General features: G+C 43.7%; 1 protein-coding gene across 4 annotated transcripts in view; it reads right to left on the reverse strand.

Moving 5' to 3' along the window:
• The window catches only part of Gpam (glycerol-3-phosphate acyltransferase, mitochondrial), a 59,519-nt gene that overhangs the window by 18,205 nt on the left and 29,040 nt on the right, over positions 1-12,274 (reverse strand). For all 4 annotated transcript variants that reach the window (XM_055630115.1, XM_055630113.1, XM_055630114.1 and 1 more), the window contains 6 exons: positions 11,077-11,199; positions 9,260-9,333; positions 6,090-6,203; positions 3,744-3,890; positions 3,068-3,164; positions 2,349-2,485 (listed from right to left, as the gene is read on the reverse strand). In XM_055630115.1, coding sequence (XP_055486090.1) covers positions 2,349-2,485; positions 3,068-3,164; positions 3,744-3,890; positions 6,090-6,203; positions 9,260-9,333; positions 11,077-11,199 — 692 coding nt within the window. The remainder of the gene's footprint in view (positions 1-2,348; positions 2,486-3,067; positions 3,165-3,743; positions 3,891-6,089; positions 6,204-9,259; positions 9,334-11,076; positions 11,200-12,274) is intronic.

A 12,274-nucleotide genomic window follows, 5' to 3' on the forward strand; every position in this document is an offset into this window, starting at 1 on the left:
GCACTGTCTCACATGTAACAGTCTGGTCTCCTTTGGTGTGAGCAGCAGCATTGTCTCACATGTACATACCCCAGTCTCCTTGTATATGGAAATCAGGGTAAGATGTTGGTGAAGTGTACAATCACTCTGAAATTCTTCAGAATGAATTCAGTGAGTGACCAATGTATCCCGAGATGTGTTTTGTCACTGTGGAGACTTAAATGTGGCAAAAGAAACCTCCAATCTCCACTATGTCTGAAGGAAGGGCAGGCTAAACAATGGCTGGCATGAGTTCCTGGAAAGAAACACTGACTTAAGAGAAATTATAAATGTATGGCACTTACAAAAAGCCTCACTGAAAACCAGATCTGGCAGGAATGAGTATGTGAGTTAGTCTGACCAGGAGAGCCCCAGAACGGCCACCTTAGTTCTGAGGCCAGGCCTTTCTGTGCTCGAACGTGTTCATGTACACGTGTGTTTTTGTGTGCATGCCTGTTGGGGTAGGAGTGTGTTCTCATTGGTGTGCACACAGACACAGGTGCATATGAGGCCAGTGCACAACCACAAGTGTCAATAATCAAGATCCATCTACATTTTGAGACTGGTCCTGTAACTGGCCTGGAAGTTGTAGCCTGGCTACCAGAGAGCCCAAGGCTCCACCTGCCTCTGCCTCCCAGTGCTGGGCTCACAAGCAGACACCAGCACACCTGTACTTTTTCTGAATGAATTCTAGAGACAGACTTGGGGCCTCAAGCCTGATAAGCAGTTTACCAGCAATCCCTTCTCCCCAGCCAACCTTCCTGATGATTTTCTAACGTGGCTTCTCGGTTCACTAGTACTGGAAAAGATGCCCTGGGGTGTGACACGGGTATTCTAGTCCCTGGGAAAGCACATCTGTCACTGTGTTAGTGCTGTTTCTCTATGTTCCTCATTACATGACAAGCTATTTGATAGCAAGGACTATGTGTGTCTTGTCCACGTTTGCTTAAAGCCTGTCAGGATAAATACCACAGACTACCAAAATGATGGCTTCTCTTCTGCTGGTCACACTAGTCTGGCTAGCTGCAAATCTCTGGGGGCCTAGAGAACTCAAAGCCTGGAGGTGCGGGGGTGGGAGGAGGAAACGACACCAGGGATGGTGACCAGGAAAGGGAGTCCTGCACAGCGAGGCTGAGGCCTAGACTGTAGATACCACAGTGGGAGGCCTGCCTGCCCAGCTACTGGCTGCTCCCCAGTTTCTCTGCAGTCGCCCCCTCCAGCTCATGTCAGGTCCCAGAGCTAACTGCTGCGTGCTGCTCAGCAGTTACAGGTTCTCAGACCAGCTCCTCCTCAGTGACCAGATGTATAGACAGCAGATCCACTCTCCTGACACCCTCTGCTGAGCCCCAAATCTGGACAAGCACTGACCCTTAGGAACTCAGTTTACTAATTCATTTTCATTCTGTATCTGCCCTCCTCCCCAAGAACATGACTATACTTCTGATATAAACCCTCTTCATTTGCCTGACCTCTCCCAACAGAATCAGAATGAGCCCTCAACATACAAGTGTGAACACATGTGTTCAGGCAGGAGCATCCTATATTAGCTTAGAGCTGCTCTTGATGAAGCCATTACTACCTGTGCAGCTAGCAGCTTCAGCCTCCGGCCTTGCCATGGCTTCCCAGGATACAGTCCAACTTGCCTGCCTGTCCTTCACTTTCCTGCCACCATGCTCTTGAGTTTCTGCCTCCGAACACCCTGTTCCCTCTAAGTAGAATTCACAGCATCCTCTGGAATTACTGAGCAAAAAGTATTACATTGGATTCTCCACATCATGAGGTCAAAGTAACAGCAGGTTACTCTTCTCTGCCTTTAAACACCTTCCTTGGAGAGGGCTGGTATCATAAGCTACTCCATTGCCTTTTAATGCCTTTCATCCACATGGCACTGTCCTTCAAGCATACCAATCACAGTTCACAAAGCAGCCCAGAAATAACGGTGACCATCCAAAGGATACTTTGATAATGTAACAAGGAAGCATTCCTTTTATAATAAAAAGGCCAATATCACTTTTATGACAACTATAAAAATATAACAAAACTAATCCCAAACTTAAAACAATTGTTTTTGTTTGGTTGGTTAGTTGGTTGGTTTTGGTTTGGTTTTGTTTTTTTTTCAGTTTTGGTTTTGGTTTGTTTGTTGTTGTTTGAGATGGAGACTCACTATATAACTCTGGCAAGCCAGAAACTTGCAGTGTGAACCAAGATGGCATAAATTCACAGAAATCCAATTCCCTAGGCCACCTGGATACTGAGATTAAAGGTGTGTCCAATATGTCTGGCAAAACTCTCTTTTCACGATCTTTAACTTCAGCCTGAGCTGATCTCACCTGAAGATGGGGATGTTGAGATTATTGCCCGAGGCGATGTATGGTGCTTTGATGTTGTGGCAGAAGAGAATGAAGGTGAGCAGCAGGTAGTCAATATGGGATCTATGCACAGGTAGAAACAGGAGCGGCAGATTCGTCTAGGGCAGAGGGAAGGAGCAGCTTTAGAGTTCAGGACTTGGCGCTCAGTCCCACCTTGCCACTGCATTTGGCTACAGTCACTCACCACTGGCTAACCACTGACGCGCTCTCCACAAACATGCTCCAGTCAGTTATCGGTGGTCACACAGCTAGACCACTACTACACAGCTAATGCTCTACTACCCCAGCAGCAGCTGGGGGGGGGGGGGGAGAATACACACAGCCAAGTTGACCCACACCTCTCCTGAGAGGCAGCTTCACCATGAAAACTGAGCAGGGGTTTTTGGAGCCAGGCTTGATTTAAAACACTGAGAAAAGTCACCCACTGTCTGTAGCTAGGGCTGATGTCTACCTGTGCCTCATGATTTGCATGACTTGCTGTTCAGGACTGTTGCAAGGTAAATTACAAAAGGAGTTCTACACATCTGATAGGCCCTGCTTCTCTTCCCAAATGCTACTGCAGTTTTCACAAAGGGGGAGGGGAACTTCCAAATGGTTCAAAGAGCTAACAGCACAGAATGAGCTCTAGCTCAACTCCATATACATCGTGGAAATGGGGTGATGGGGCACAGAAATCCTACCTCAGTTGCAGCTTTAACCATCTCAAGTTGACCCTTGTGAATCTGAATGTTCCAGAAGAAGCTGTTGAAGAGCTTTAGCAACACCCAGCCAGTCAGCCTGAAAGAAATAAAAACACTTAAATCTCTATGCACACAGACACATGTGTATGTTACAATCTGCCACCCTCAGCTTCTCAGTCTACAACCTAAAAGTGCTTCTAAATGACTTCATGTGTGTGCATGTAGGAATGATCTGAAGAGTGAATGTGCTCATGGAACAGAAGCCTCTCACAGACATGTCGACTTGCTGTGACTAGTGGCACCTAGTACTTCAACGGTGAATGGCCAAGCTAAATTTGTGAGCAAAAGGATCCTCCTAACACGCTCAAGCCCTCCCTGTACAACATGGATCTGTGAGGCTTGACTCAGCCATTTGAGAAGAACAGAAAACATCCATAATAAAGTAACTGCTACCTATCAGCAGCAGAGGTTGTTGGAGCCAGGCTTGATTTAAAGCGAACTGAGGCCACCACTGTGCTAGCTCACACGTGAGCAGAGAGACTGAACATTGAAACACATCAACATATTTGCTCCCTCCCATCTTTTCCTTGAGCTAGGAAAGGAAGATCCAGTGATTCTAATCTTCTTGAAGGGCCTACGCTGGCTCTGGCATCAAGCCATCCTAGCCCTGTAATACCTGATCATCCCTGGAGAGACGGTAGCAACCATTTCCTGCAGTATCTTCCTAGCTTTCCTCTTCACTTTCTGGATGGCTTTGGACTGCTGCTGGGCAGATCCATCTGGGTTCAACTCAGCAGCAACTTCAGCAATTGCCTCTTGGACTCTGATGTGAAAGTAAAAGTCAGACAATGAAACTGACTCTATTTAGAGGACATATTTGATATTTCCTAAACTACAGCTATAAATGAATAGAACAAAAAAAAAAATAAAATAAAATATTCATTGTCTTTAATATGCAGAAAATGCATGTTCTCTTTAATATGTTTTTTGAGAGAGAAATAGGAGTTTTAAGAGAAAACTCAACCTAGGAGCATTAGCTCTTGCTGTCTATCAGTACTGATGGCCAGGGCCTGGAGTGATGGGTTAGTGATTACAAGTAAGTACTGTTCTTGCAGCAGCCCTGAGCTTGATTCCCACCACCCACCTCAGGCAGTTCACACAGCCTGCAATTGCAGCTCCAGGGGACTGGACACTCCTCTGGCCTCCTCCTACACAGACACATACTCATACATACATAAATAACAGCTACACTTTAAAGTGATGAGCATCCTATTCCTAAGCCAAAGAATCCCTTAGAAATCTGGACAGGCCTGACTGCTGTGGAACATGAATGCCCCAGTCATGTACATTTTAGCAAAGAAAAAGAGAAAAGGAAAGCTACCCTGTGCACATAACCCACAATGAAGACTGTACTCGAAATACATGTAGACGTCATGAAAATAGCTTTATGTAATGGCTTTAGTATAATAAACAAAGTACAGCAAACTGCCACAAAAAATGTCAAGGTAATATATGATTTTTCTTTGGCAACCAAAATTTGTCATTTGTTTATACTGTCACCACTAGAATTATATGTAAAACTCTTAGAAGCATTAAAACAGATATAACTATTTACTTTTTCTTTCTTTCGTTTGAACCATTTTTTCCTCCATTTGTCATTTTACAAAGGCAGAGCTCAGGATTAAAATCAGCACTGAGCAATAAGAAATGTGCTGAAGAAAAAGCTCATCCCAGTTGGACAAAGCTTTTCTTGACCTACAGTAGTTCCATCACCCTAGTTACCTGAAGTTTTAACTAGCAAACATTTACTGAATGGGCCTAGGATATATTTCTGGGAATCTAATGTGATATCTCTACTGTCAACTATTCAATAGTTCATTTAACATGTTTTTCCTGAGTTCCTACCATGAATCAGCACCACTGGGGTTGGAGCCATAAGCCCCCAAAAAGCTACAAACAAACCTTATGAATTCTAAGTGTTCAGTTACCTCATCTCTGAACTCGCAACTCCAGCTACAGCTCTGAGGTGGGCCACACACAAGAGACAGAGCAGAGACACTCTCATCCAAACTCCCATACTCTGAGGTTTAGAAAACCACCCTCAAACATGGAGCAAGCTGGGCTTCTCTAAGTTAAAAGTAAATGGAAGGCCTTAAAAACTGCCTTGGGCTTCCTAGCTCTCTGAAGTCTCTGACTTAAGGCACTGGGAGAGGCTCCCTGGAATTCTCTTATTTGACAGAAAACTTCTCCCCAAAGAGACAAGATTATCTGAAACTCTTAGAATCCTACTAAGCAGGTTGGGAAAGTCCAGGCAACATCAGGCTGGCTACAGCTGATCTCCTGATGGAGTAATCTAATCACTCCATCCCCAGGGAAGCCCCATTGCTCATTTACTCCCTCAGAGAGTAAAACTCTGTCCCTGCTGCTACCTCTCCCCTAGCTCCCTCATAACCCCCTGAAGTTCTTTACTACACCTCAAAATCACCTAGTTTCCTTCCCCCTAAGGCTGCTCCAGTTTCTCACTGTGTTAGACAACCTCTTTCAGGGAGGCTGGTACACAATAATAAAGGAGTAAGCTCTTTCCCTTGTTAGTCTGCTGATGGCAGCCTCTCTCTCAGGAAAACAAGTTTCTCTAAGAACAAAAAATCTTATTACCCAAGATTCTAGCAATGGCTTCCTACTACAAGGACTTGGGCTCAAGTATTCAACATTTATATTCTAAAAACTGAATAGGCACATGTGTGCACTTCTCTAACTTTGGCTCATGACTTGCCCCGCACATTCTAGAAACCTGTTCAGTACACGCTGCATAGAACAGAACCATCCGCCCACCTGGCACTCTTTACCACACTTTCCACTGTCCTGACTTTTCTCCATTTCTTTTGTGGGTTAACAGTTAATGTTTAGAAATGCAAGCACTTCCCTAGAGGAAGCAAAGAAACCAACAGAAGAGGCTTAATTCCCACTCCCCTCCCATCGCCACATCCACCCTGCCCCCTTTATCCAGTGTGCCCGCCCTCACCTGCTGCTGTTCAGAACGTTTTCAGTAACACCAGTGGCATACATGCCCTTGTGGACATCTCGCTCTTGAACAAAAAGGACGTAAGAAAGTCGTCTTGCCAGCCATCCTCGGTGCCTGCAACACGTAAACCAGCCTTCTCAGCAAGTACCCCAGCACACCTCCACTACCTAGTGGTCTTCTGCCCACAGAGAGAGTTTCAGGTCACTTATTCCTGCCAACAGTCCTAGAGGTCAGGATGCTACTCAGTCATTTTGATTCATAATTGCTTTCATAAATTCGCAGGTAAAAGTGAAGCTGAGAGACTGCTTATCATATCTAAATTGTCTTATTTGCTGAATAGTAACCCAAAAGAAGAGTGACTTCATGAACAGCATTACGAAGACAAGTAGGATGTTTCCCACTAGCTGTGTGTGAGCAGGTACAGAGGGAGGGAACACGCAGCACAGCGGCAACTCCAGGCCACCTAAGCAAGCCTGAGGTCTCTTCCCAACAAGGACAATTTTTGTATTAAAGCATTCATCCAAGATAAGCACTCAGTCTTAAACTGAATTAAAAGCTAATCAGATCAAAGACACCTTCTAAATATCTACACTTTTCCACTGTGCTGTAGGATGTTTCTGTACACTCTGCATTCAAATGCTGATTTCTGTACCCAGAGATCTGAATGCAGTCTAGACTTGGACTTTGGCATTGTCATTCTTATGGAGCATCTCCTATCTCAATGTTGTATAAAAATTGTCCATCACCTTCTGATTGAGTAATAATGAGCTGATCAGCCAAAAGCTGAGCAGGACAGTTAAGGTGGGACTTCCAAACCCAGTGAGGGGGTCTTGGGGAGTACCAGGGAAGAGGAGTCACCATGAGAATGCAGATGAACAAGGATGTGCCAAAGTGAGACCAAGATGGCAGGTAATGGGCCATGAGGCTAGGAATTAGGGCCAGGCCAGCACAGTTGAGTTAGACTAGCTCAGTATCTGCCCAGATATAGTACCTGAAGCTTTGAGTAAAAATATTTGGTCTCTGTATCATTATTCAAGAGCTAAAACAGGCATGGAAAAAAAAATCCTTGCATTTTACACTACCGTAAATATACATCAGGTCTATTTAAGGAAAATTACATACTCTTATTGATGAGTAAGAGGTGTTTAACTGGGGGTGCACAGAGATGCACTTCAGAATAAGCAGCCATGAATTTCACTATGTGATGATTTGTAACCATGTGTGACAATGGTATAAGGCAACATTATTATTTGCTCCATAGTGATACTGACAGCAGATTTCAAATGTGAGGTCAATAACTCTGAAAAGATGCAAAGAGTGGAACTGTCTGTGAATAATTTGCTCACCTACCTTCTGATTCCTCCTTTTCTGTCTCCATCTTCTGAAAGGTTAATCCAGTGTGGTGTTCAGTGAACATTTTCAGATGACTACTACAATATACACCCAAGTGCTCTCTGACACCCCTTTGCATCTACTGAAACAGTTTGTGTGGAAGTGACAGTGTACATGAGTGAGCACCTGAGAATGTAAGCGAGCAATGCCCTTGAGCAGGTGTGCGGATGGGCCTGAGTGTGTGCAGCAGGACAGGACGTGGCCTTGTTGACAAAATCGTTTAGGTGTCCTCACTCAACAGGCAAGCATCTGTACTTGGTAACTAGTTTGGGCCGTTGTCAACATAACCAGTGTTTTTTAAAAAGCCTTAAAAACTGCTCTAATCACAGGTAACAGACAAAAATGTTGGCTTCATATGTAAAACGTCTATTTACATGAAGAAGAAACTGTTTCTTTACTTAGGACCACAGGCATCAACTAAGAAAAAGAAGATAAAAACAAACTTCATCGACCAATCTCTGCTCTCTGCTTTAGATTTAAACAAAGAAGACAGAGAGGAACCTGAGCAATGGGAAAAATTAATTTTTTAAAGACTTGGCCCTGGACACTGGTTCTCTCACAAAAGCAAACTTGAACGCTGACAGCCGGTCTTGCGATGGCCACACAAGACTCTCTCCATCAAACGAGGAGCAGTACTATGGAGGACCAAATCCAAGTCCTGGAGTCCTTTCCTAGAATTTCAAGCCTTTCTCACGACCAGGCACACCTCTTACTGCCTTTGGGCATCTGCCTTGGAACCCCATAAGGCCTTTTTCCCCCTTTTGGCTGCTGTTTCTCTTGCTTCATGGACATACAGCCTTCTAACTCTTTCTTAACCTCTAATTTTGACCGATGTAGAGCAAAGGCCTCTTTCTCTTTGGTACCTATCAAATCCCTGAATATATGGAATTTAGAAGTCAGAACTCATTTTATTATTATAATTATTATCTTGGATACATAAACCAAAGAACATTTACTGCAAGGAGGGGCCACAGGAGGGAGCGTTGACCCTAAGCACAGAACAGTGACACACACCATGAAAACCTGAGGCCCACCATTCTGTACAGTGGATGCACACTGACAAAGGGTGCATTTACTCCACAGAGAAGGTGGTCAGTACTTAGAGTGGACAGCTGTTCACCATTTATTTTTAAAGTCCTGTGTTGTGTGGCACTATGCACATGCAAGCATGCATAGCAGTCAGAGGGTGACTTTCATGAGTTGGCATTCTCCTTCCATGATGTGTTCTGGAAACCAAGCTCAGGAGATCATCAAGCTAAGACAGTGTTTCTCAGCATTCCAAACGCTGAGATCCTTTAACACAGTTCTTCATGCTGTGGTGACCCCAACCATAAAATTATTTCATTGCTACTTTATAACTGTAATTTTGCTGATATGAATCATAATGTAAAATCTGATAAACAGGATATTTGATGTGTGAGCCACAGGTTGAGAACCACTGAGCTAAGCCACATTTTTTTTGAAGTATGTAACAATTACAACATATCAGACATTCAAACTTATATCTCTTGTCAAAGAAATACTTCCTCCTTCTTAGCAAAGTCAGTATGTGCATGTGTTATAAGAACAGCACAGGAGGCATCTATACCACATGGGGATACCTGACAGAAGAGCAGCAATCAACAGTGGCAGGCCTCTAATCCTGCTTCTAATCTTTAGATGAAGTCAGGTATATCAAAGCTCACATTCTAGCCACTCTAGAAACCACAGAACATCTTAAAGTATGCTAATAAGCATACTTCTACAACTTATTAGAAGTATAAGAAATGCCTTTTTACCTTGTATGAGTTTCATTTATATAAATAACGTTCCGCAAACCCAGAGAGGGGATACTGGGGTTGAAAAAAGTTTCCTATAAAAAGAAAATGAATGCAGACATGAATTCACAGCTGGACTTACGGTCCAGAATCCCACTAATATCTCTAGGTGACATTTGAAATCCAAGCACAACAGCAGGAATTGCTGCTTCAAAACTTACAGAATGAAGAAAATGTGTGTTTTATTGAATAGTACTTTTTATACTTCAAAGACAGTCACAAACTCAAATCTAACTTTGAAACCCTAAAGCCAAAGGCAATGGTATCTCTTCCCTCCCCACACACTCCTCCACCCAACCATACAGAGCAGAGACCCATGTCAGCTTCAGTCACGGGAAGTTACAGATTTAAGTGTTCCCCAAATACAAAGTATCATCCTAAAGCCAGTTACTGAATTAAACCCCTCAGACCACCAGGCACATGAGAATTATGATTATTTTAAGGGTAAAAAATTGAGGTTACCAACACTCAATCTCAGACCTTTCTGTTCCCTGAAGTGACTGCGCACCTGACAGTGAGGCTGGTACAGCTACCAGTCTCTCTCCTGACAAGTAATCTTGAAAGGACAATGTACCCCTTTATCAAGGTAAGCAAAACAGTAGAAGTTCAAAAATGAACGCAAAATTACTTAATTTCTTTATAGAAAACTAGGATTTCAAAGAATGGAGGCAAATATCAAGGACCGTAAAAACAGTCACTAAAAATTATTTTAAATGCACATGGAGGAAATTCAAGATGAACTTCCATCTTTTACTACCTCTACAAAGAAGCAACAGCATGCTACAATCCGTCCACCTGAGCCAGGCCTATCATCGCCAGCAGTGAGCACCCTCCCTCCCAGGCAGCTCTGACTTATCACACCCTGCAGCACCGCAGCTGCAGTACTGTTGGGAGCAGAACTGTACTTCAGGGATTGTCTTGCATTCAAAATTAGAATTAGGTGAGAGGCCAGTCTAAAAAGAAAAGCCACATGGCCTTCTCTTTAAATCTTTGTTTCTACTATCCTCTAAATCCAAGCTGGCCTCAGTCCTGGAGGCCATAATCCTTCACCTATAACAAATCTTGCATTAAGGCACTTACACTTTAAAGGGAGCATCTCTAACAAGCCATTCTTGAGCAGACCTCAACACTGAATAAGAACTACTCAGGCTCTGCCTAAATCTTGCTAAGGGTAATAAATCCCTTGATGCCAGGCTCACAAATGAACCGCCTCCTCAGCCAGCCTCAGGTGGAGAATTTACCCAGCACAGTTAGCCATTCACACAAGTTATAAGCAACCTCTGTAAATGACAGTTTCTGATCCTAAATATTTGGTCCATCTCAGGAAGAGCTGGCATCTAATACAATGTTTCAAAACATAACTCTCACCTTAGATCAGTAGGGGAGGAAATTCTGTTTGCTAACTCATCCCTCTACCAAATGCCATCAGAAGCTCACCTTTCACCCAAACGGCAATCCTCAAGGAAGGTGTGGCACGTTTATTCCTCAACAAAATAACAGAAACCACAGACACTCTTGGGGCCAAAAGTCAGAAGCTAGCGGGTGTTGAGCACCGCACCAACTCTACAGACATTAACTCAGAGTAAAACCTCCCACTCCCGACCCACACCAATATTACTCACTAAGCGAGCAGCAATAAAAGTTTTAAGTCCAGAAATGTTTGACTTACAAAGTCTCGGTCCTAAAGGAGCCAAGTCAATTAAGAACAAACAACAAAATCCATAAAACCGAACGAAACCCTATGTGGCAGGAATGCGTGTGAGCAAGAGAGCTCTTACCCAGCTCTGTGGTGTGCAGGAACCGCAGCACCTGCCCACAAAGGGTCTCTTCCGACTCATAAGGCTCTCCTTCCATTTCAGCGTTGCAGATCTGAAGAAGGTAGGTTTGAACCCACAGTCACCCTAAGAAATATAAGGCAGAAATTGTGTCTAAATGGCAAAAGAGTTCTTTTGATCCCCTTGGTCTCTAAAACTAAGATATCTGAAACAGAAGAGAAAATGATGCTGTTTCCCTTCTTTGGCAGTATAATTTACATGTGCCTTGAGTATTTTTCATGAAAGGTATCTTGTTCCATGAGCATAACCTGGAAAAAAGTTTGGTACATAAGAAAGTTGATTTCCTAAAAACAACCATAGTTTTTAACAGCTGCTACATGCTTGATACAGCATTCACAGGTTTAATTATAAAGTTGCAATTTCACCAGAGACTGAATAGAAAGAAATCGCAACACACTTTACCGAGTGGGACATCATTCAGCCACAAAAAGGAATAAAAGCCAAGAAGCCTGGAGTTCCTTATTTCAACAACAGTCAGGCACACAAAGGCCTTTCTTACATGTGCAAGCTGAAAACGTTGGCCTCATGGAAGCAGAGAGTAGAATAGTAACCCAAAGTTGCAGAGGCCAAAGGGACTGCTTTTTTTAATTTTTATTTTTATTAATTACAGTTTATTCACTTTGTATCCTAGCTGTAGCCTCCTCCCTCCCAGTCCCACTCTCATTCCCTTTTCTCCTCCCATGCCCCTCCCCCAGTCCAATGATAGGGGAGGTCCTTCTCACCTTCCATCTGACCCTAGTCTATCAGGTCTCATCAGGACTGGCTTCTTTGTCTTCCTCTATAGACTGGTAAGGCTGCTCTCCCCTCAGGTGGAAGTGATCAAAGAGCCAGCCCATGAGTTCATGTCTGAGACAGCCCCTGTTCCTATTATTGGGGAACCCTCTTAGACACGGGCTACTTCTGTGCAGGGGTTCTAAGTTATCTCTTTGCATGGTCCTTGTTTGGATTATCAGTCTCAGAAAAGACCCCTGTACCCAGATTTTTTGGTTCAGTTGCTCTCCTTGTAGAGCTTCAAAGGGACTTCTTAAAGTGGGATGAAGACACATTCTGAACCTCTCTGCTCAGTCCACCTTACTCATGCCCTTTCAAAGCACACACTATTCACTCCCACAGGAGAACAGTGAGGGCCTGACACCGTGAG

The sequence above is a fragment of the Psammomys obesus genome, unplaced genomic scaffold (assembly GCF_907164565.1).
Source record: "Psammomys obesus unplaced genomic scaffold, mPsaObe1.curated_primary_1811, whole genome shotgun sequence".
NCBI lineage: Eukaryota > Metazoa > Chordata > Mammalia > Rodentia > Muridae > Psammomys > Psammomys obesus.